The following is a 25,352-nucleotide window of genomic DNA, read 5'->3' as shown; positions in this document are numbered from 1 at the left end:
CAGTCAGTAAAGAATCCACCTGCAATGCAGGAGACCTAGGCTTGATCCCTGGGTTGGGAAGATCCCCTGGAGGAGCGCATGGCAACCCACTGCAGTATTCTTGCCTGGAGAATCCCCATGGACAGAGGAGCCTGGTGGGCTGCAGTCCATTGGGTCACAAAGAGTTGGACATGACTGAGTGACTAAGCACACATGCACATATATAAGAATATGTAAATTATGACCTGAATAATGAAGGGGCAAAAGTCACTCAGGGTCAGTATGTAGCTCCCTCAGCAAATAAGCTCCCAGTTTGGGGAACTGAAGCCCATGGGTCATGTTAAGTGAAGATGCAGTTTCAGTATACCCACACAAAGGAAGTAGAATCACAAGATTTATTATTACTTCCAGATCCCAGAAGCAAGGGGGGTACGTTGAGCTGTGGAAAAGGAGAGCTAGGTAAGTAGGAAGTGGAGAGCAGGGTAGCAAGCACCTGTTACTCCAGGTGGTTGGGCAGAGGTTGCTAACTTTAATCAGGCTTTCCTCTAAGTTGTTATTTTAAAAGGTGCCCTGCAGAAAGCAAAGCAGGAACTTACTGTGGGTATCATCAACTCAAGTTTTTTCTAAATGTTCAGACTCTTGGTGTGAGTGGTGTTTTCATATTGTAAAACGAATAGGTAGCAACACTTTGGCCACCTGATGTGAAGAGTTGACTCATTTGAAAAGACCCCGATGCTTGGAAAGATTGAAGGCGAGAGGAGAAGGGGATGACAGAGGATGAGATGGTTGGATGGCATCACTGACTCAATGGACATGAGTTTGAGTAAACTCCGGGAATTGGTGATGGACAGGGAGGCCTGGAATGCTGCAGTCATGGGGTTGCAAAGAGTTGGATATGACTGAGCGACTGAACTGAACTGAAGCAACCCAGAAAAACGAAATTATTTTTCTCATCTCTTTGAAAGACTGGGGTTTTCATTCGCTGATGATTGAAATGTAAAATGACAACCCTTTTGGAAGAGGTTTGCAGTTAATCACACCACCGTGTGACTTAGCCATTTCACTCCTAAGTATTTGCCCAATGAAAAAAAGAGCATATGTCTATAAAAGACTTGGGGCTCTGAAGGTGATGCTAGTGGTAAAGAACCCAGCTGCCAGTGCAGGAGATATAAGAGACACAAGTTTGATCCCTGGGTCAGGAAGATCCCCTGGAGAAGGAAATGGCAACCCACTCCAGTATTCTCGCCTGGAGAATCCCATGGATTCTATGGGGTTGCATGAAGTCAGACATGACTGAAGCGACTGAGCACATACAAAGACTAGTGCACAAGAGTTTGCAGCAGTTTTGTTTGTAATAGTAAATAAACAAAATCCCCCAGATTGTTCATCAACAGATAAATGAATAAACACATATTATACATACATACTGGCTTTTCCAGTAGTCATGTAGGATGTGAGAGTTGGACCATAAAGAATGCTGAGCACTGAAGTATTGATGCTTTGAATTGTGCTGGAGAAGATTCTTGAGAATTCCTTGAACTCAGTCAATCCTAAAGGAAATCAGCCCTGAATCTTCATCAGAAGGATGGATGCTGAAGCTGAATCTCCAATACTTTGGCCACCTGATGGGAATAACTGACTCATTGGAAAAGACCCTGATGCTGGGAAAGATTGAGGGCAGGAGAATAAGGGGGAGACAGAGGATGACATGGTTGAATGGCATCACCAACTCAATGGACATGAGTCTGAGCAAACTCTGGGAGATAGTCAAGGACAGGGAAGCTAAGTGTGCTGTAGTCCGTGGGGTTGAAAAGAGTTGAATACAACTTAGTAACTGAACAACACAGCAACAACAATATATACATGCAATAGAGAATTACTTTGCAATGAAAAGGAATGAATAACTGATGCATGAAATAGCATAGATGAATCTCAAAATAATTATGATGAGTGAAAAAAAAAGACCAAAAAAAAGAGTACATACTGTAAAACTGCATTTACATAAATATCTAGAAAATGCAAACTATACTGACAGAAAGCAGATCAGAGGCTACTGAGGATGGAGAGGATGTACGGAAGGGCAAGAGGGAGGGATAACAGAGGGCACTGAAGATGTTCAGTCTCTTGATTTTGGGGACAATTTCATAGCAAGACATTAAAGTGTACACTTGAAATTTGTGAAATTTATTGTATGTCAATTCTACCTCAAAAAAGCTGTTAAAAATAAAATTTGGAAATGAGATACTGATATGTAATATTTGCTAATTTCCTTCTTTATTTGGTTTTTCTTTCACTTAACTGAATTTATTGAATGTCTTAACTGTGGCAGAAGATAAAAGAGGAATGAAATGGTCTTCCTCTAAGTCCAGTAGAGGAGCCAGACAATGACAGTTTGCATGGTATTCTTGCTGGATATGCTCATAGGAAGCTAATGAAATGTCAAGATCAGTGTGTGTGTTGGGAATGGTTTCTGAGGGCTTTAACTCTGAGCTGCATTCTGAAAAATGAGGAGGTGGTTAGGGACAGTGAGGAGGGGATGTATGTGTGGTAGGCCCGGTAACTTTGTTGGAAGCAAGGCATGAAGTGAGAGGACAAGGGCTTGTTACAAGAAAACAAAGTGTAGGAGAGAAAGGGTTTTCTAAAGGCAAGATGGGTAAGCAGGGACTGGTTACCAAGAGCTTAGGAAGCTGTGATCAGGAATTTGGCTCTGATATTGACTGCTTGGGAAGTCAGACAGGATTTCAAGCAGGGAAGAATGAGATCAAATAGCATGGTGATTAAGAGCCCAGGTCAAGCTGATAAAGAAAAAAATGACATCTTGCCCTTGGATTGTCTATCATTATGGTTAAGCATAGCTAGCTTAACCATGGTGGCTCTGACGGTAGAGAATCTGCCTGCAATGAGGGAGGCCTGGGTTCGATCCCTGGGTTGGGAATATCCCCTGGAGAAGGGAATGGCAACCCACTTTAGTATCTTTCCTGGAGAATCCCATGGACAGAGGAGCCTGGCGGGGTGCAGTCCATGGGGTCACAAAGTCGGACACCACTGAGTGACTAAGCACACGCACGCACATGGTTAAGCAAGCATATTTAATTGGTCTCCAAGTCCTGCCAATGGCTTTTGCTGAGTCACACTCAAATGTGTCCATTCTTCCCATGCCTTCATTAATTCTTCTTTGGGTTACCACCAGGTTCTTCAACTGATGTCTCCTTCAGTCCAACCTCTCTCTTTGATACCCACAGTTTAAAACTGTTTTCTAAAACTCAAATCTGATCCCGTCGCTCTTCACTGAAAACCCGATCTTCATCTTCCAGTCTTGTTTCTTATTAATACCAACACTAACTCCATAGTTTCAATAATGATAATCACACTGTTCAGATATGTCAGCATCTGTGCCAAGCACTTTATTTTCTATCTCATTAAATCCTCTCAATACATTGCTATTATCATCATTATTTTACAGATGAGAAAACTGATACTTAGTGTAGGGGAGGTAAAGCTTTTCTTTACCTTCTTATGTTCACTGTCTGGGATTTGTAAGTTAAACTCACAAAAGACAGATTAACAGGAGAAAAAAAAACCCCAAGTTTATATATGCAACACATACCGTACACACAGGAGAATTCAGTGATGACTAGCTCATAGGGAGTGGTTAAATTTTTGTGTTTATATATCTAACTCAGTTGGTGTTGATGAAAAATTAATAGTAAATCTAAAGAAGAAATAGAGGGTTTTTTTTTTTTCCCTAGCCAACCTGAAGGCTATAACACTAGAGACAGTCAGATAACTCTGCAGACTGTTCCCCTTGGTTAGAAGTCAAAAGCACATTTATATATTTTTGAGACAAAGGATCATTCATCAAACTGGTACACTGACATTTTACAGTTCAGCAGAGACATGAAGTCCAGACCTACATGTAGGAAGGGAGCAGCAGGTCACCATGACCCCTTACAGGATTAGGAAAGGAATGTTATCTTCTAAGGAGTCACATTGCTGGCGTCAGAAGAAGGGAAAAACGAACTTTATGGTTGAGCAGACATTTCTGTGTTTGAGGAGGTCTGGTTAATGTATAATGAAGAAGCACATTGCAGATTAGGGAGAGCCCTGTCCAGGAGGGCATGTGTTACGCTTAAATTTTCTTGTCCTGCCTTAAAAAACATACATTTTATTCCATCATAGGTGATAGGGAAAGAGAGCTTATAGGAATGACATTTTGGAAAGATAAGTGGTTTACTAGGAGAATAGATAAGAGATATGATAATCTTGAGACAATGTCTGTTTGGGTGTGGTGTCCACTTTTCAAGTCCAAGAAGATTAAGGGTGTTTTCAAGGAGGGCTTTTATGACAATTGAGTTCTTTGGGGAGAGTCTGCTTTAGGCAGATAAGAGATTTCAGAAACTCAAATCTCTTTCACTCAAAACAATTCCTGTGCTACAGTGGCATATCCTGATCCCCATTCATTAGGAAGGTTTAATAATGTGCCCAAGGTCACACAGCTAATAAGTATACTTAAATAACTTGTTCAAAAAAAACTTTAAAGACAAATTTGAGTATGAGATTTATTTTTTTAACTTGCAAGAGTGTCCAGTTATTAGGGAATTGGAACGTGTACAGAGATGTAGGCAGATATTTAAAGGCAAAAATCACAAGGTCAGATAGATAGCTCAGTTGTTACCAAACAATTGACAGGTCTGCTTGGTTGCATTTGGGTCAGTTTTGACAAAAGAGAGACAATTCTTTCTCTCAATTAAAAAGAACAAAAGGGACTTCCCTGGCTGTCCTGTGGTTAAGACTCCAGGCTTCCACTGCAGGGAGCACAGGTTCAATCCCTTATCAAGGAACTAAGATTTTTGCCCTGTGACAAAAATAAATAAATAAAAATAAAAAACCAACAGCAAACAATAGAAAAGAAAGTCCAGGTTTGCTTCTCAGGGCTTACAGTCTGTTTCTCTTGGCTTATCTGCTTAGCTTATCTTGTAGGAATCCTTTTTTTTTGGACTATGGAATGAAAGTTTCAGAAAAAAACATTTAAATTGCACAATAGTGAATGGGATATAAAAGGCAGAATTGCAGAGAAACCAGTTGCAGGAATTCAGGCAAGCAATCATAAGGCAGATCTAAGGGCAAGGCAAGAGGAATGGAAAGAAGATCAATTTGAAAATTGTCTCTATGATAGAATACATTAGCTGGTTAAACACTAAAATCCTGAGACAAACCGATCTGGTTTTTTTTTTTTTTTTTTGCCACACCGTGTGGCATGTGGGATCTTAGTTTTCAGACAAGGGATCATGCCCCCTGCATTGGGATAATGAGAGTCTTAACCACTGGATTGCCAGGGAAGTCCCTAGATCTTGAATATCTATTAGGAATTATTACTAACAATAGAATCAGTGAGCGTTAATTGAAATGACAAGTTACAATTAAAGAAACAAAAAAGATTGTACGTGTATGAAAATTATTATAATCAGGACATATTATGATTTAATCTCAGCTGAATGTGTCATTAAGGATTTCTGCTGTGTCTATTTGGCTCACCACCCTATGCCCAGTACCTAGAAGTGTGATGGGCACAAAGCAGATGCTCCACGGCTTCAGAGCGTATTTTTTAGAAATCAGTATTTGACATTCCCTTATTTTCCTCTGGTTTCACACTTCTGTCCCTTTAAGAAGCCCGGGTGAAGGGAGAGAGCGCTGCCGGGAAGGAAGGCGGAGCAGGAGGTCGGGGCAGGGGCGGGGCCAGGGGTGCTGTAGCAGGCGACGCCGGGAATTCTGGATCCCGAGAGCAGTTGTAAAGAAAGCGCCAAAAGAGGCGCCAAGGCAAAGTGACTGACTTGCCCTGTGCTTTGCTCCCCAGGGTGGTGTTAGCACAAACAGGTAAGGAGAAAAGGAAGACTGTGCCTGCCCCTTTAAGGCTGACTCCCTTCCTCTTCGGAGGAAAATAAGGTGCTAACGCTTTTGGAGCTTGCAAAAGCTCCAAACCTGTCTTGCTGCTACCTGGGGAGCTGGCCAAGCACGCCGCGTCCGAGGGCACTACGGCTGTCACCAAGTATACCAGCTCCAAGTAAATATAATATGCCTAGCCGCTGTTAACGGAGAAGGCAATGGCACCCCACTCCAGTACTCTTGCCTGGAAAATCCCATGGACGGAGGGCCTGGTGGGATGTAGTCCATGGGGTCGCTAAGAGTCGGACACGACTGAGCGACTTCACTCACTTTCACTTTCTTACTAATTAATCCAAATACCCAGTGTTCCCCCCTTAATCATATTCGTAACAGATGCTTCATTGGTGCTTGGCGTGGGAGGGGGCGGCATCGGTTTGGATGACACTATGTCCAAAATAGTCTCCTATTTGCTCTGCTTTCTTTTTAAACCTTAGACTCAAGGGCTGACCCAATCCTTCCTACGCAATGAGTCCAATGAGGTCAGGCTGTTAAGAGAGCCTGTGATTACAAGGGCATAAATGTGGGCTGACACCCACTTAAAATCTATCCCGAGTTCACAGACTAGTGGCCTGACAGGCATTTTGACCCTCCTTCTGTGTTGACATTTTAATTAATTCCTGCGTTTAAAAGTGGGAATTTTTTTTTTTTTTTCGGGTGGGGACTTGCAGCAGATGGGATCTTAGTTCCAGGAGCAGGGATTGTGCTCCCTTTATTGGGAGTCTTAGCCACTGGACTGCCGGGGAAGCCTGTGGATTATTTTGAAAAATGAAAAGATCTGGCCATATGTCCCAGGACAGGCTGCAGCTTGCTGGCTCCGTTGGACTGTTTTGAAACACCTTCTAGTTTGCCACAGCCTCTCTGTTATCAGCAACCAGCCTGCATCACTCATTTATCACCAGTCTGGCCCCAGGTAGGCATTTGAGTTTGGGGCCCCTACCCTTGGACAGCAAGATCAAACCAGTCAATCCTGAAGGAAATCAAACCTGAATATTCATTGGAAGGACTCATGCTGATGCTGAAGCTGAAGTTTCAGTACTTTGGCCACCTGATGGGGAGAGCTGACTTACTGGAAAAAACCCTGATGCTGGGAAAGATTGAGGGCAGGAGGAGAAGGGGGTGACAGAGGATGAGATGGTTGGATGGTATCACTGACTCAAGGGTCATGAATTTGAGCAAACTCTGGAGGACAGGGAAGCCTGGAAGCGCTGCAGTTCATGGTGTTGCAAGAGTTGGACTTGACTTAGCAACTGAACAACTCTAAATATTTGGGTGAATTTAAGACTATTTAAAATATTTATGCAGAACAGGCCAAAGGTTCCAAACAACTTGGTGTATAATTTGTGTTTAAACTTCTCTTCCTCATTCCTACTTATTCTTAATCAAAATGTCTTTCTATTAAGTCCAGGTTTGGTGAAAATGACTCATCAGAGGTATTTACAGAAAGTGATTTGATATTCTTTTATTACGATTAAATCCATAGTATTTTTTGTTTGTTTTAGGAAAAAACAATCTTAATTACATTGATGTTTTATACTAGGGCTATTTTTTTTTGGTTGGGCTGGGTCTTTGTTGCAGTGGGCAGGCTTCTCTAGCTGTGGTGCACGGACTGTACAGCATGAGGACTCAGTAGTTGTGACAAGCGGTCTTAGTCCCAGACCGGGGATTGAATCTGTTGCATTGAAAGGTGGATTCTTAACCACTGGACCACCAGGAAAGTCCCCATATGCTAGGCTTATCTTTATTGACCAGTCAGTATAATTTATATGTCTCTAACCACAGTTACAGTTTGATAATCTGCGTAACTCTTGGCTAGACTCCATAAAAGCAAGAACTGTGTTTGCCCTGATGACCTGCTCTATTCCATCACTAGAATCTAAGTTTCCTGAAGATAGGGGCTTTTGTTTATTTTGTTCACGGTTATCAAGAACAGTGTCTGCTTAAAGGAACATGATTTATTAAATGAATGAAAGAATGTTAAGGGTATACCTTATTTTATCTAACAGGAATGTTCCTGAGGATTCCATCAAAATCAAATGCTTATATATTTGGTTTTCTAAATTATTAAAAGGATTCTGTTGTTCACAAAGAATGAAAAGGCATGTTTTAGAAGATTGGATTTTCCTAAATTAACACAAAAAAACTCATCTAAAGTGAACTTGCACTTGTGCATCATCTGCTACAGAGGTACACTAATATTTTCTTACTATGTGATAGGATTTGGAAATGTTAGAGTTTTCATTATTATTATGTTTTTAGAGGTCTAGTGACTCCAGCTGAGATCAGTTTGGCAACCAAACTCTTTCCCCAGGAGAAGCAGCTCTTATCAAGAGCAACACCAGCATACCTGTGCTTTGGGACCAGACTGATGGCTTTGAGCCCAGGGTGGAGAGTGTTTGCATCATTTCCCATGAACCGCTATGTTGTCCTCTGGAAGGCTGTGAGAAGCAGTGGCTTCCCCTTGTTTCCCTGGGGTCACTGCCCCTGGAGAGGAACTGGAAGCCTTTTGGACCCTAAGATGAAAGCTTTCCTGGAAGAGAACACTGAAGTCACCAGCAGTGGCAGCCTCACCCCTGAAATCCGGTTGCGGCTTTTGACCCCCAGATGCAAGTTCTGGTGGGAGAGAGCTGACTTGTGGCCCCTCAGGGATCCTTACTGGGCAATCTACTGGCCAGGGGGCCAAGCCCTGTCTAGGTATGTATGGCCTTAAGTGAAGCGGGAACCTTTACGGCTCCTCACCACCTCTCTTTTCTGTCCCTTCCAACTCCACATTCTCCCTGTTCCTCAAAAAAAAAAAAAAAAAAAAACCCAAATTCTTTTATTAGAGTTTAGGAACAGTTCTGGGTTGCTTTGTTGCATGGTTTTCCCTTCTATTCCAAGCTTACCAAGGTGTTTCCCCATATATAGTTCTCTCCCCAAGAGAAATCCTAGGTCAGCTGTCAAGACCCTAGGTAACTGGTAATGATCCAGAAATCTCACACTGTTCTCAGGTTCATGGTTTGTGATGCCCATGAAGATCCTTGGTGGAACTTAAAGCCCCCCACTCCTCCTGGTTTAATTCTGTAAATGTTGCTCCTCCACCACTGCCTTTTCCCAAGCACCCAAAGAATGAGGGATATGAGTGATTGGGACAGCACTCCGGTGGACTTGAATCTGCATTTTTAAGGTTCCCCCTTTCAACTCCCCATACTGCAAAGGTCTTCTTTAGGACATTTTCTCACATATACACACAATGCTTTTTATTAAAACAGTCGCTGAAACAAATGCAAGAACTTTCAGCATTTTAATCTAGTCTTTGCTCTTAGATTGGTAAATGATTTAATTTTTTAATGCCTTGATGTTTCAAGGAACATCAAGGAAATGTATAAGGAACTTCTCTTTCACAGGAATGGTATGGTCTAGCAGAACTCAGATTGTATTCAGTTTTTTAAATTTATTTATTTGCCCACGCTATGTGGCGTGTGGGGTCTTAGTTCCCTGACCAGGAATTGAACCTGCATCCCCTGTACTGGAAGCATGGAGTTTTAACCACTGGACTGCCAGGGAAGTCCAGTTTGTATATAGTTTTAAATGCAAAATGAATAAATGCAAACATAGAGTTTTTTGGAAAATCCTGAGTTCTGGAAAACTTTCCAGGTGGTATCAATTCCAATTTTCTGGTTGTTGTGTTGCCAAATTTTCCTATATTTACTTGTATCATTTAAAAAAATAAGTGATATCTTTGCAAGTGATACCTATGCAAATTGTGTGTCAACTCCAAATATAAGGGCAATCAGGTTCCTTAAGAGACTGAATCAGAGGTCACAAATTGGTGATCCACAGATGTGTTTTCTGTTTTAAAAAAATGGATATGTTTTTGTAAACTTGTTTTACTTATAAACTTTTAAACAATCAGTTGCTATCATTTAAAACTTGAAGCATGTAAAAATTTACTTCAATTGAAAAATAAGAATCTCTGGGGAGTTACTTGGCACTTTCACTGCCTGGTCCAACTTCAATCCCTATTCAGGGAACTAAGATCCTGCAAGCCAAAACACATGGCCAAAAAAAAAAAAAAAAGAAAAGAAAAGAAAAGATCTCTGCTAACATCAGATTCAAATCTCTGCTAACACCTAATTTCTGTTGTGGCAACTGTTACCTCCAGATGGGTAACAGCTGTCCCTTTAGATGGGGCACTACACCCCTGCCTTGCCATTGTTCCTTAGTCTTTTTTTGGATCGCAGGATCTCAGGGATAGGCCCTTGGCAGTGAAAATGTGGAGTCCTAACCACTGGACCACCAGGGAATTTCCTCTGCTCTTTATTTTTCCAGTAGTGAGGTCAGGTGTCAGTTGACATTTATCATTTCACTGTTTGCCCATTCGTCTTCACTTGTTTGGTAACTGCTTAGCCCAGGTCCACATTCTTTGGTTGAACTGGACTTTGATGGTACCTTTCCAGAGAGGTCATTTTTATATAGTTTAAGCTGTAGGTAAAACCACTTTCTGATGAACAATGAAAAGGAGACAGTGAATTTTGGATCTAGCTTACTGAGTCCTGATTATAACAGTATTTTGTCAGTCTGTATTTTTGGTGGTTGGTGGTTTCTGGTTCGTAGTAAATGCTCAATACTTTAAAAAGTTGACTTTAAAAGCATGATTAGTCAGTTGTATGGAACTGCTCTTCGCACTTGGTAAAGTAACAGACCAAAATGACTAGGTCCTCTCTCTGCCATCTCTGCCCAGCTCTTAAAACTGACATTTTTTTCTCACTCTATTCAGGCCAAACTTGCCAATGTTGGACTGAATTCTTCTGCTAAGGTTCACTATTTCCTTGTCCAATCAATCCAAAGAAAAAATATTGGACACCTCTTACTGGCCTCCCATCTGTCTTAGATTATATTTTCCCTTTTCTAATTTAGGTATCTTTTGGATAATCCTGATGTTGTCAGAGGAAAATCTGTGTTAGATATTGGGAGTGGATGTGGAGCTACAGCCATTGCTGCTAAGATGAGTGGAGCCTTAAGGATCTTGGCCAATGACATAGACCCTAGTAAGTGTCATATTTTTGAATATTTTGAGCTCATCTTTTTTTTTTTCCTCCAGGATAAATATCTACAGTTGCTCCAACACCATAAGCCATTTCCATGTTGTATTTCATAATCTAATATGGTGAACTCAGTGGGACATTGTCTGTGGAAACCCTGTAAGGCCTGAGTTAATGGTGCATTTTTGACAGGAGGACTTGTATTTGTGTCTGGCAGATATCCCAAAGTGATACCAACCTGGGAACAGTTACTGTTGGTCATCTCTGGGCTAGGGATTTCCTGAAATATGTAGGTAGTGTTTATTTGACCAAAACCCAAGTGAAGATAGACCTGGGCATTTGAGGGAGATTTTATTCCATTCGAACCCAAGTTGAGACAGGTAAGTGTTAATTTTACCTGATTTTCTCTAGTCTTCCCTTTCATTGAGGATCTAGCCCTTGAGAAGCCTTATATATAGGACTCTCAGTTCCAAGTTGTCATCCTGCTCAAACATAAGCCTTGTTTTCCTGTCTCTTATACAGCCATGACAGACCAAAAGTCTTCATTGTTGTCCAACTCTTTGTGACTCAATGGACTGCAGCCCGCCAGGCTCCCCTGTCCTTCATTGTCTCCCAGAGTTTGCTCAAAGTTATGGCCGTTGAGTCGGTGATGCTGTCTAACCATCTCATCCTCTGCTGCCCCTTCTCCTTTTGCCTTCAATCTTTCCCAGCACCAGGGTCTTTTCCAATGAGTTGGCTCTTCCTATCAGGTGGCCAAAATATTGGGGCTTCACCATCAGTACTTCCAATGAATATGCAGGGTTGATTTCCTTTAGGATGGACTGGTTTGATCTCCTTGCAGTCCAAGGGACTCTCAAGATTCTTCTCCAACACCACAGTTCAAAATCATCAATTCTTCAGTGCTCAGCCTTCTTTAAAGTCCAACTCTCAAATCCATACATGACTACTGGAAAAACCATACCTTTGACTATATGGACCTTTGTTGCTTTGTGATGTCTCTGCTTTTTAATACACTGTCTAGGTTTGTTATAGCTTTCCTTCCAAGGAGTAAGCATTTTTAAAAATTTCATGGCTGCAGTCTCCATCAGCAGTGACCTTGGAGCCCAGGAAAATAAAACCTGTCACTGCTTCCACTTTTCACCCTCTGTTTGACATGAAGTGATGGGACCAGATGCTATGATCTTTTCTGAATGTTGAGTTTTAAGCCAGTATTTTTAACTGTCTTCTTTCATCCTTATCAGGAGGCTTTTCAGTTCTTCTTTACTTTCTGCCATTAGAGTGGTCAGTCAGTCAGTTCAGTTGCTCAGTCATGTCCGACTCTTTGCAACCCCATGAATCACAGCACGCCAGGCCTCCCTGTCCATCACCAACTCCCAGAGTTTAGTCAGACTCATGTCCATCGAGTTGGTGATGCCATCTAGCCATCTCATCCTGTCGTCACCTTCTCCTCCTGTCCCCACCTTCTCCTCCTGCCCCCAGTGCCTCCCAGCATCAGAGTCTTTTCCAGTGAGTCAACTCTTTGCATCAGGTGGCCAAAGTATTGGAGTTTCAGCTTTAGCATCAGTCCTTCCAATGAACACCCAGGACTGATCTCCTTTAGAATGGACTGGTTGGATCTCCTTGCAGTCCAAGGGACTCTTATGAGTCTTCTCCAACACCACAGTTTGAAAGCATCAATTCTGCGGTGCTCAGCTTTCTTCATGGTCCAACTCTCACATCCATACATGGAGAAGAACCATAGCCTTGACTAGACAGACCTTTGTTGGCAAAGTAATGTCTCTGCTTTTTAATATGCTATCTAGGTTGGTCATAACTTTCCTTCCAAAGAGTAAGCGTCTTTTAATTTCATGGCTGCAATCACCATCTGCAGTGATTCTGGAGCCCAAAAAAATAAAGTCTGACCCTGTTTCCACTGTTTCCCCATCTATTTCCCATGAAGTGATGGGACCAGACGCCATGATCTTCATTTTCTGAACGTTGAGCTTTAAGCCAACTTTTTCACTCTCATCTTTCACTTTCATCAAGAGACTTTTTAGTTCCTCTTCACTTTCTGCCATAAGGGTGGTGTCATCTGCATATCTGGTTATTGATATTTCTCCCGGCAATCTTGATTCCAGCTTGTGCTTCTTCCAGCCCAGCGTTTCTCATGATGTACTCTGCATATAAGTTAAATAAGCAGGGTGACAATATATAGCCTTGACTTACTCCTTTTCCTATTTGGAATCAGTCTGTTGTTCCGTGTCCAGTTCTAACTGTTGCTTCCTGGCCTGCATATAGGTTTCTTAAGAGGCAGGTCAGGTGGTCTGGTATTCCCATCTCTTTCAGAATTTTCCATAGTTTATTGTGATGCACACAGTCAAAAGGCTTTGGCATAGTCAATAAAGTAGAAATAGATGTTTCCCTGGAACTCTCTTGCTTTTTCCATGATCCAGCAGATGTTGGCAATTGATCTCTGGTTCCTCTGCCTTTTCTAAAACCAGCTTGAACATCTGAAAGTTCATGGTTGACGTATTGCTGAAGCCTGGCTTGGAGAATTTTGAGCATTACTTTACTAGCATGTGAGATGAGTGCAATTGTGCGGTAATTTGAGCATTCTTTGGCATTGCTTTTCTTTGGGATTGGAATGAAAACTGACCTTTTCCAGTCCTGTGGCCACTGCTGAGTTTCCAAATTTGCTGGCATATTGAGTGCAGCACTTTAACAGCCTCATCTTTCAGGATTTTAAATAGCTCAACTGGAATTCCATCACCTCCACTAGCTTTGTTCTGAGGTTATTGATATTTCCCCCAGTAATCTTGATTCCAGCTTGTGCTTCATCCAGCCCAGCATTTCACAAGATGTACCCTGCATAGAAGTTACATAAGCAAGGTGATAATATACAGCTTTGGTGTACTCCTTTCCCAATTTTGAACCAGTCCATTGTTCCATGTCCAGTTGTAACTACTGCTTCTTGACCCACATACAGGTTTCTCAGGAGACAGGGAAGATGGTTTGGTATTCCCATTTCTTTAAGAATTTTCCATAGTTTGTTGTGATCCACAGAGTTTAAAGCTTTAGCATAGCCAATAAAGCAGAAGTAAATGTTTTCCTGGAATTCCCTTGCTTTCTCTGTGACCCAACGGATGTTGGAAATTTGATCTCTAATTGCCCTGCCTTTTCGAAATCCAGCTTGTACATCTAGAAGTTTTCCATTCAGTGACTGCTGAAGCCTAGCTTGAAGGATTTTGAACATAATCTTATTAGCATGTGAAATGAGTGCAATTTTACAGTAGTTTGAACGTTCTTTGACATTGCCCTTCTTTGGGATTGGAATGAAAACTGACCTTTTCCAGTCCTGAGACCACTGCTGAGTTTTTTAAATTTGCTGACACATTGAATGCAGCACTTTAACAGCATTATCTTTTAGGATTTGAAATAGCTCAGCTGGAATTCTGTCACCTCCACTAGCTTTGTTTATAGTGATGTTTCCTAAGGCCCACTTGACTTCACACTCTAAGATGTCTGGCTCTAGGTGAGTGACCACACCATTGTCATTATTCGAGTCATTTGGACCTTTATTGTATAGTTCTTTGGTGTATTCTTGCCACCTCTTCTTAATCTCTTCAGCTTTTGTTAGGTCCTTACCATTTCTGTCCTTTATCATGCCGATCCTTGCATGAAATGTTCCCTTAATGTCTCAAATTTTTTGAGATCTCCAGTCTTTCTATTCTGTTGTTTCCCTCTATTTGCATTGTTCATTTAAGAAGACTTTCCTATCTCTCTTGGCTATTCTCTGGAACTCTGTGTTCAGTTGGGTTTATCATTCCCTTTCTCCCTTGCCTTTTGCTTCTCTTCTTTCCTCAACCTTTTGTAAGACCTTCTCAGACAACCACTTTGCTTTCTTGCATTTCTTTTGCTTTTGGTCACTTCCTCCTGTACAATGTTTCAAACTTCTGTCTGTAGTTCTTCAGGCACTCTGTCTACCAGATCTAATCTCTTGAATCTATTCATCACCTCCACTATATAATTATAAGGGATTTGACTTAGGTCATACCTGAATGACCCAGTGATTTTCCCTACTTTTTCAATTTAAGCTTGAATTTTGCAATAAGGAGCTCATGGTCTGAGCCACAGTCAGATTCAGGTCTTGATTTTGCTGACTGTATAGAGCTTCTCAGTCTTCAGCTGCAAAGAATATAATCAATCTGATTTTGGTATTGGTGATGATGATGATGATTTGGTGATATCCATGTGTAGAGTTGTCTCTTGTGTTGTTGGAAAAGGGTGTTTGTTATGACCAGTGTGTTCTCTTGACAAAACTCTGTTAGCCTCTGCTTTGCTTCATTTTGTAGTCCAAGGCCATACTTGCCTGTTACTCCAGGTATTTCTTGACTTCTAGTTTTACATTTCACCCCACTAGGTTGACAAGGACATCTTTTTTTGATGTTAGTTCTAAATGGTCTTGTTGAGATAAGCAAATATTCCTTAAAACCTCTCCTTTTCCAGGTGTGTGGTATTGTTTGGTTTTCAGAATAGTCATATATTTGAACATTATAGGAAATAGCCTACAGTTTACGCTTCTTTACCTAAAAAAACAGCTTTCAACAGAAAAGAGAAAAAAAAACCTATTGGATATTCTCTAAAATTATTTAATCAGTAGGAAATGAAAATAACCTAGCATATACCGATTCACCATGTCCTTTTTTTAAAGTTGCAGGAATGGCTATTACACTAAATTGTGAGTTGAACCAACTGAATCCTTTTCCCATTTTAATCAAAAACATTTTGGATTTGGAACAAGATAAGTGGGACATTGTTGTCCTTGGAGATATGTTTTATGATGAAGACCTTGCAGACAGTCTGCTTCAATGGCTGAAGAACTGCTTTGAGACCCACAGAACTCAAGTACTGATTGGTGACCCTGGGCGACCCCAATTCACTGGACATAGCATTCAGCATCAACTGCACAAAGTAGCAGAATATTCACTTCCAGAGCCTACAAGGCAGGATAACAATGGACTGACAATAAGCACGGTGTGGCAGTTTCAGCCTTGAGCTGTTGAAGTTCCTCCAATAGGGGATATAGCTATGTTTGGGTTTAACCTGAAAAGACTGTCTGGTTCAATTTGTGTTAAATGGTAAATCTTGCTTCGAAATATGAGGTTAAAATTTTGTCAGCCTTTGTCATATAACTTGTTCTACAGTAAGCCAAATGCAAAAATCTCTATCTGTATTTTTTTTTTCCTAGTTTTACTGCTGTGCTTAGTTGTTCTGTCATGTTGAACTCTTTGCAATCCATGGACTGTAGCCCACCAGGCTCTTCTGTCCGTAGGGATTCTCCAGGCAAGAATACTGGAACGGGTTGCCATGCCCTCATCCTGCTATAGGAATATAATTATACAAGGCAGTCAGAAAACGAAGATCATAGCATCCGGGCACATCACTTCATGGCAAATAGATGGGGAAACAGTGGAAACAGTGTCAGACTTTATTTTTCTGGGCTCCAAAATCACTGCAGATGGTGACTGCAGCCATGAAATTAAAAGACGCTTACTCCTTGGAAGGAAAGTTATGACCAACCTAGATAGCATATTCAAAAGCAGAGACACTACTTTGCCAACAAAGGCCCGTCTGATCAAGGCTATGGTTTTTCCTGTGGTCATGTATGGATGTGAGAGTTGGACTGTGAAGAAGGCTGAGCGCTGAAGAATTGATGCTTTTGAACTGTGGTGTTGGAGAAGACTCTTGAGAATCCCTTGGACTGCAAGGAAACCCAACCAGTCCATTCTGAAGGAGATCAGCCCTGGGATTTCTTTGGAAGGAATGATGCTGAAGCTGAAACTCCAATACTTTGGCCACCTCATGCGAAGAGTTGACTCATTGGAAAAGACTCTGATGTTGGGAGGGACTTGGGGCAGGAGGAGAAGGGGACGACAGAGGATGAGATGGCTGGATGGCATCACTGACTCGATGGACATGAGTCTCAGTGAACTCTGGGAGTTGGTGATGGACAGGGAGGCCTGGCGTGCTGCGATTCATGGGGTCGCAAAGAGTCGGACACGGCTGAGCGACTGATCTGATCTGATCTGATCTGATCCAATAGTAACCACATGTAATTTAAGTAGCAGAGAGGAATTCAATTTTTTTAAGTTTTTTGGAATGAGATGTTTTAGCAGAGTCGGTTTCTATAGTTGAGAACAACTGCAGTGTATCTTTGAATTAAAATAAAAAATACAGAAGAATATTATATTTAAAAAAAATTACCTGTAAATATCAGAGATGCAGTTAGTATGGTACCGAGTACATGGGCTTTAGAGTGTGACCACTCTGTCACTTTCTAGTTGGCATTTTGGGTGAGTTAAGCTTTCTGAGATTTCATTTCTTAATTTATAACATGTTAATAGTAATAAATTTGTACTGTACTTCAAAAGGTTATTGTATTAAATGAAAGTATAAAGTGCCTAGTATAGGTTAATACATAATAGGGCATCAATTAAGAAACATAGATAAAAATAAAGAGTTTAGAAGGTTTGTAACATTGTACAAGAGACAGTGATCAAAACCATCCCCAAGAAAAAGAAATGCAAAAAGGCAAAATGGTTGTCTGAGGATGTCTGACAAATACCTGAGAAAAGAAGAGAATCAAAAGGCAAAGGAGAAAAGGAAATATATACCCATTTGAAAGCAGAGTTCCAAAGAATAGCAAGGAGATATTAGAAAGCCTTCCTAAGTGAATAGTGTAAAGTAATAGAAGAAAACAATAGAATGGGAAAGACTAGAGATCTCTTCAAGAAAATTAGAGATACCAAGGGAACACTTCATGCAAAGATGGGCACAATAAAGGACAGAAACAGTATGGACCTAACAGGAGGAGAAAATATTAAGAAGAGGTGGCAAGAATACACAGAAAGTGAAAGTGAAGTCGCTCAGTTGTGTCCGACTCTTTGCGACCCCATGGACTGTAGCCTACCAGGCATCTCAGTCCATGGGGTTTTCCAGGCAAGAGTACTGGAGTGGGTTGCCATTGCCTTCTCCAGGGGATCTTCCCAACCTAGGGATCAAACCTGGGTCTCCTGCATTGTAGGCAGATGCTTTACCCTCTGAGCCACCAGGGAAACCCCAGAAGAATACACAGAAGAACTATACAAAAAAGATCTTCATGACCCAGATAACTACTATGGTGTAGTTATAGGCATCAACAGTATGTGAACCAAGAACTTCCAGATGTACAAGCTGGATTTAGAAAAGACAGAGGAACCAGAGATCAAATTGCCAACATTTACCTACAGCCAGACATCCTGGAGTGTGAAGTCAAATGGGCCTTAGGAAGCATTACTATGAATAAAGCTAGTGGAGGTGATGAAATTCCAGCTGAGCTATTTGAAATCTTAAAAGATGGTGCTGTTAAAGTGCTACACTCAAATTTAGAAAATTTGCTGCCAGCAAATTTAGAACACTCAGCAGTGGCCAGAGGACTGGAAAAGATTTGTTTTCAATCCAATCCCAAAGAAAGGCAATGCCAAAGAATGTTCAGACTACCGCACAATTGTACTCATTTCACATGTTAGCAAGCTAATGCTCAAATTCCTCCAAGCTTGGCTGGAAGAAGCACAAGCTGGAATCAAGATTTCCAGGAGAAATATCAATAATCTCAGATATGCAGATGACACCACCCTTATGGCAGAAAGTGAAGAGGAACTAAAAAGCCTTTTGATGAAAGTGAAAGAGGAGAGTGAAAAAGTTGGCTTAAAGCTCAACATTCAGAAAATGAAGATCATGGCATCTGGTCCCATCACTTCATGGCAAATAGATGGGGAAACAGTGGAAACAGGGTCAGACTTTGTTTTTTTGGGCTCCAAAATCACTGCAGATGGTGACTGCAGCCATGAAATTAAAAGACGCTTACTCCTTGGAAGGAAAATTACGACCAACCTAGATAGCATATTCAAAAGCAGAGACATTACTTTGTCAACAAAGGTCCGTCTAGTCAAGGCTATGGTTTTTCCAGTGGTCATGTATGGATGTGAGAGTGGGACTGTGAAGAAAGCTGAGCGCCGAAGAATTGATGCTTTTGAACTGTGGTGTTGGAGAAGACTCTTGAGAGTCCCTTGGACTGCAAGGAGATCCAATCAGTCCATTCTAAAGGAGATCAGTCCTGGGTGTTCATTGGAAGGACTGATGCTGAAGCTGAAACTCCAATACTTTGGCCACCTCATGCGAAGAGTTGACTCATTGGAAAAGACTCTGATGCTGGGAGGGATTGGGGGCAGGAGGAGAAGGGGACGACAGAGGATGAGATGGCTGGATGGCATTACCGACTCGATGGACATGAGTTTTGGTGAACTCCAGGAGCTGGTGATGGACAGGGACGCCTGGCGTGCTGCAGTTCACAGGGTCGCAAAGAGTCGGACATGACTGAGGGACTGAACTGAACTGAGGCATCAATGGTATGTGAACCAAGAACTTCCAGATATACAAGCTGGATTTAGAAAAGACAGAGGAACCAGAGATCAAATTGCCAACATCCACTGAGTAATAGAAAAAGCAAGAGAATTCAAGAAAACCATCTGCTTCTGCTTTATTGACTATGCTAAAGCCTTTGTGTGTATCACAACAAACTGGAAAATTCTTCAAGAGATAGGAATACCAGATCACCTTACCTGCCTCCTGAGAAACCTGTATACAGGTCAAAAAAAGCAAGTTACAACCAGACATGGAGCAATGGACTGGTTAAAAATTGGGAAAGGAGTACCCCAAAGCTGTATATTATCACCTTGCTTATTTTAACTTCTATGCAGGGTACATCATGGGAAATGCTGGGCTGGAAGAATCAGAAGCCGGAATCAAGATTTCTGGGAGAAATATCAATAACCTCAGATATGCAGATGACACCACCCTAATGGCAGAAAGCAAAGAGGAAATAAAGAGCCTCTTGATGAAAGTGTAAGAGGAGAGTGAAAAAAACTGCCTTAAAACTCAACATTCAAAAATGAATATCATGGAATCTGGTCCCATCACGTCATGGCAAATAGATGGAGAAACAAAGGAAACAGTGACAGACTTTATTTTCTTGGGCTCCAAAATCACTGCGGATGATGACTGCAGCCATGAAGTTAAAAGACAGTTGCTTCTGGAAGAAAAGTTATGACCAACCTAGACAGCATATTCAAAAGCAGAGACATTATTCTGTCGACAAAGGTCCGTGTAGTCAAAGCTATGGCTTTTCCAGTAGTAATGTACAGATGTTTTGAGAGTTGGAGCATAAAGAAGGCTGAGCGCCGAAGAACTGATGCTTTCGAGTTGTGGTGTTGGAGAAGACACTTGAGAGCCTCTTGGACTGCAAGCAGATCAAACCAGTCAATCCTAAAGAAATCAACCCTGAATATTCATTGGAAGGGCTGATACTGAAGCTGAAGCTCCAATATTTTGGTCACCTGGTGGGAAGATGTGAGTCATTAGAAAAGACCACGATGCTGGGAAAGATTGAGGGCAGGAGGAGAAGGGGACGACAGAGAGTAAGATGGTTGGATAGCATCACTGACTCAATGGACGTGAGCTTGAGCAAGCTCTGGGAATTGGTGAAGGACAGGGTAGGCTAATGTACTGCAGTTCATGGGGTCTCAAAAAGAGTCGGACAGGACTGAGTGACTCAACAACAACAACATACTCAGTACTGTGATACCTTATGATGCATTTTTATGGTTTATTAAGGTCATTTCCTGGAAAAGGAAATGGCAACCCACTCCAGTATTCTTGCCTGGAGAATCCCATGGACGGAGGAGCTCAGTGGGCTACAGTCCACGGGGTCGCAAAGAGTCGGACACGACTGAGCGACTTCATTTCAAGATCAGTAACAGTTTGTTATACCACAAATATCCCAAGTTGTCAGGATCTTATATATCAATAAGAATGTTAGGACATAAACGAGAAGCAATGTGAAGGATTATATGTACAGTATACCACTATTTATGAAAAAAAAAAAAAAGATGTGTATGTACCTACATATGAATGTATGTGTAAAGCATATATATTTATTTGCAGTAGACATATGTCTTCGGAAAGGTAAGTTAAGAAACTGGTCAGAATGGTTGTGTTCTGAAAGGGTACCAGATGGCTGATGGATGAGGGTGGGAGGGAGACCTAGTTTTTACTTTTGGGTCTTGTAATTTTGTACTGATTTTATGTACTATATTTCCTGTTCTTCAATTTAAAACAAAACATGACCACAATACATATTACAAGTGAAGTATAAAATGCAACTCTGTATACATGTGGGGGTTAGGGTGCTGACAATCGCCAACCACCCTCTTAGAATTGAAAATCTACATATAACTTTACATTACAAATCCAAGTTTCTGCATCCGAGGATGGACTGCATAATACTGAAGTATTTATTGAAGACCAACCAAACAAAAACACATAAAGTGTAGTTCACACCCATGTTGTTCAAGGGTCAACTGTACTCTTGTTCTTACATACTACTTAGGAATTCGTTATGACACTTGCATTATATGCTTTCTAATAATACACACATGCCAATGGGATTAGGATACCAGGGAGATGTGATCATAGTTACAGTCATTCAACAGAAATGTAGAGAAAGCAGTTAGGAGAAAGTTGTTGCTTAGATAGGAAAACAGGATCATTACATGGGAGTTTTGGAGCTGAGGTCAACAGAGGATCTTCTGATTCCTGAATTTAGAAGTCAGAGATTATTATAACCCAATAAATCAATTCTTGTATCCAATTTCCATTGATCTACTGGGGGTCAATTATAAACTCAAAAGTTTGATTCCGCATTGGTAAACATTAATGGAAATTATAGGCTACAGTGGTATTGGATGGTATTTGAGGAGAAAGAGTTTTGTTGACATATTCTTGGAAAATTCAGGATATTCTGCTGGGTAATGTCTTTCTCGGCAGGATAAGAAGGAGAAAATTAAAGGGAATTATACTCTGGAGCACTGTTTGACATTGACTTGAAGAGGCCAAGAGTAGGTTTAATTTTAAATATCTACAACCCTGTTTCTGTTATCTTCTCTTAATTATTTATGAGGTGGGTACAAGAAGGTGTTTGAGATATTCAAATATTACTTAAAATATTTAAAATCTCCCATATATATATAACAGTGATCCTTGAAATGACTTAATAGCTAACAAACAGGTTGTATTAAGACTGTTCACATATGCACTTCCCTGGTGGTGCAGTTGTTGAGAATCTGAGAGTCAATTCCTAGGTAGGTTGATAAGAAGTCCAGGGTCCCCGAGAAGAAGATAGGAGTCTGGAGTTGTCAAGGAGGATAAAGGACAAATGTTTTTTCTTTAAATCAAGACCTGATGATTGCACAACAAAACAACTCATCTTGCTCAAGCATATGTTTTTCCTTAAACTCTGTACCACGACTATATAACAACAATGTATCCTGCTCAAGGACATATTTCTCCTTCCTAAGAACCTTCTGAATAATCCTTAGAAGAAATGTAGTAGCCTCATAGTCAATAAAAGAGTCCGAAATGCAGTACTTAGTTGCAATCTCAAAAATGATAGAATTATCTCTGTTTGTTTCCAAGGCAAACCATTCAGTATCACGGTAATTAAAGTCTATGCCCTGACCAGTAATATTGAAGAAGCTGAAGCTGAACGGTTCTATGAAGACCTACAAGACCTTCTAGAACTAACACCCCACCAAAGATGTCCTTTTCATCATAGGGGACTGGAATGCAAAAGCAGGAAGTCAAGAAACACCTGGAGTAACAGGCAAATTTGGCCTTGGAGTACAGAATGAAGCAGGGCAAAGGCTAATAGAGTCTTGCCAAGAGAATGCACTGGTCATAGCAAACACCCTCTTCCAACAACACAAAAGAAGACTCTACACATGGACATCACCAGATGGTCAATACCAAAATCAGATTGATTATATTCTTTGCATCCAAAGATGGAGACGCTCCATATAGTCGGCAAAAACAAGACCAGGAGCTGACTGTGGCTCAGATCATGAACTCCTTATTGCCAAATTCAGACTTAAATTGAAGAAAGTGGGGAAAACCACTAGAACATTCAGGTATGACCTAAATCAAATCCCTTATGATTATACAGTGGAAGTGAGAAATAGATTTAAGGGATTAGATTTGACTGTGCCTGATGAACTATGGACGGAGGTTCGTGACACTGTACAGGAGACAGTGATCAAGATCATCCCCAAGAAAAAGAAATGCAAGAAAGCAAAATGGCTGTCTGAGGAAGCCTTATAAATAGCTGTGAAATAAAGAGAAGTGAAAAACAAAGGAGGAAAGGAAAGATATACCCATTTGAATGCAGAGTTCAAAAGAATAGCAAGGAGAGATAAGAAGGCCTTCCTCAGTGATCAGTGCAAAGAAATAGAGGAAAACAGTAGAATGGGAAAGACTGGAGATCTCTTCAAGAAAATTAGAGATACCAAGGGGACATTTCATGCAAAGATGGGCTCGATAAAGGACAGAAATGGTATGAACCTAACAGAACCAGAAGGTATTAAGAAGAGGTGGCAAGAATACACAGAAGAACTATACAAAAGAGATCTTCACAACCCAGATAATCACAATGGTATGATCACTCACCTAGAGCCAGATATCCTGGAATGCGAAGTCAAGTGGGCCTTAGGAAGCATCACTACAAACAAAGCTAGTGGAGGTGATGGAATTCCAGTTGAGCTATTTCAAATCCTAAAGGATGATGCTGTGAACATGCTGAACTCAACATGCCAGCAAATTTGGGAAACTCAGCAGTGGCCACAGGACTGGAAAAGGTCAGTTTTCATTCCAATCCTAAAGAAAGGCAATGCCAAAGAATGCTCAAACTACCACACAATTGTACTCATCTCACACGCTAGTCAAATAATGCCCAAAATTCTCCAAGCCAGGCTTCAACAGTATGTAAACCATGAACTTTCAGATGTTCAAGCTGGTTTTAGAAAAGGCAGAGGAACCAGAGATCAAATTGCCAACATCCGCTGGGTCATGGAAAAAGCAAGAGAGTTCTAGAAAAACATCTACTTCTGCTTTATTGACTATGCCAAAGCCTTTGACTGTGTGGATCACAATAAACTGTGGAAAATTCTTCAAGAGATGGGAATACTAGACCACCTGACCTGCCTCTTGAGAAACCTGTATGCAGGTCAGGAAGCAACAGTTAGAACTGGACATGGAAAAACAGACTGGTTCCAAATAGGAAAAGGAGTATGTCAAGGCTGTATATTGTCACCCTGCTTATTTAACTTATATGCATCATGAGAAACACTGGGCTGGAAGAAGCACAAGCTGGAGTCAAGACTGCCGGGAGAAATATCAATAACCTCAGATATGCAGATGACACCACCCTTATGGCAGAAAGTGAAGAAGAACTAAAAAGCCTCTTGATGAAAGTGAAAGAGGAGAGTGAAAAAGTTGGCTTAAAGCTCAAAATTCAGAAAACTAAGATCATGGCATCCGTCCCATCACCTCATGGCAAATAGATGGGGAAACATTGGAAACAGTGGCTAACTTTATTTTTTGGGGCTCCAAAATCACTGCAGATGGTGATTGCAGCCATGAAATTAAAAGATGCTTATACCTTGGATGGAAAGTTATGACCAACCTAGACAGCATATTAAAAAACCGAGACATTACTTTGTCAACAAAGGTCCATCTAGTCAAGGCTGTGGTTTTTCCAGTAGTCCTGTATGGATGTGAGAGTTGGGACTATAAAGATAGCTGAGCGCCAAAGAATTGATGCTTTTGAACTGTGGTGTTGGAGAAGACTCTTGACAGTCCCTTGGACTGCAAGGAGATCCAACCAATCTGTCCTAAAGGAGATCAGTCCTGGGTATTCATTGGAAGGACTGATGTTGAAGCTGAAACTCCAGTAGTTGCACCACCTGATGCGAGAGCCGACTCATTTGAAAAGACCTTGATGCTGGGAAAGATTGAGGGCACTGACTCAATGGACATGAGTTTGGGTAAACTCAGGCACTGGTGATGGACAGGGAGGCCTGGTGTGCTGCACTTCATGGGGTTGCAAAGAGTCGGACATGACTGAGTAACTGAACAGAAGTGTCATCTGAAAATGTAAATTATGGGACTGGATCTAGTAAGATCTTTGTAACCTTGAGACATTCTTTTGATTTATTGTTATACCCAATTAAAAAGTATATAGCTCCCTTGCTAAGACTAGCAAGTGGGGTGCTATCCGTTCCCCTTGTGATGTCTATGTTAGAAGATTTCTTTGTCCCCTCTTATACTTTAATAAAACTGTGCTACACAAAAGCTCTTGAGTGATCAAGCCTAGTCCCTGGTCCCGAAGCTAAATCTTCTTCAGAGATCTTGCCAATGCAGGAGAAACTGTTTCGATCCCTGCTCTGGGAAGAACGCATATGCCGCAGAGCAACTAAATTTGTGTGATGCAACAATAAGCCT

General features: G+C 41.2%; 1 protein-coding gene across 7 annotated transcripts; it reads left to right on the top strand.

Moving 5' to 3' along the window:
* The first annotated feature begins 5,765 nt into the window (after positions 1 to 5,765).
* ETFBKMT (electron transfer flavoprotein subunit beta lysine methyltransferase) lies at positions 5,766 to 25,202 on the top strand. 7 transcript variants are annotated; one of them, XM_010805366.4, is made up of 6 exons: positions 5,766 to 5,853; positions 6,715 to 6,832; positions 7,926 to 8,106; positions 8,231 to 8,613; positions 10,819 to 10,949; positions 15,634 to 25,202. In XM_010805366.4, the coding sequence occupies exons 4-6, from the start codon at positions 8,288 to 8,290 to the stop codon at positions 15,975 to 15,977; spliced, it is 801 nt and encodes a 266-aa protein (XP_010803668.1). In that variant the 5' UTR covers positions 5,766 to 5,853; positions 6,715 to 6,832; positions 7,926 to 8,106; positions 8,231 to 8,287; the 3' UTR covers positions 15,978 to 25,202. The 7 variants fall into 7 exon arrangements, with proteins under 7 accessions (XP_010803668.1, XP_059742994.1, XP_010803667.1 ...); XM_059887011.1 differs by lacking the exon at positions 6,715 to 6,832 and having other exon boundaries at positions 22,494 to 25,202; XM_010805365.4 differs by lacking the exon at positions 6,715 to 6,832.
* Positions 25,203 to 25,352: the final 150 nt, after the last annotated feature.

The sequence above is a fragment of the Bos taurus genome, chromosome 5, assembly GCF_002263795.3.
Source record: "Bos taurus isolate L1 Dominette 01449 registration number 42190680 breed Hereford chromosome 5, ARS-UCD2.0, whole genome shotgun sequence".
NCBI classification, from domain to species: domain Eukaryota; kingdom Metazoa; phylum Chordata; class Mammalia; order Artiodactyla; family Bovidae; genus Bos; species Bos taurus.
The sequence above is the reverse complement of the archived record's forward strand: the minus strand, read 5'-3'. Positions and strand labels throughout refer to the sequence as shown.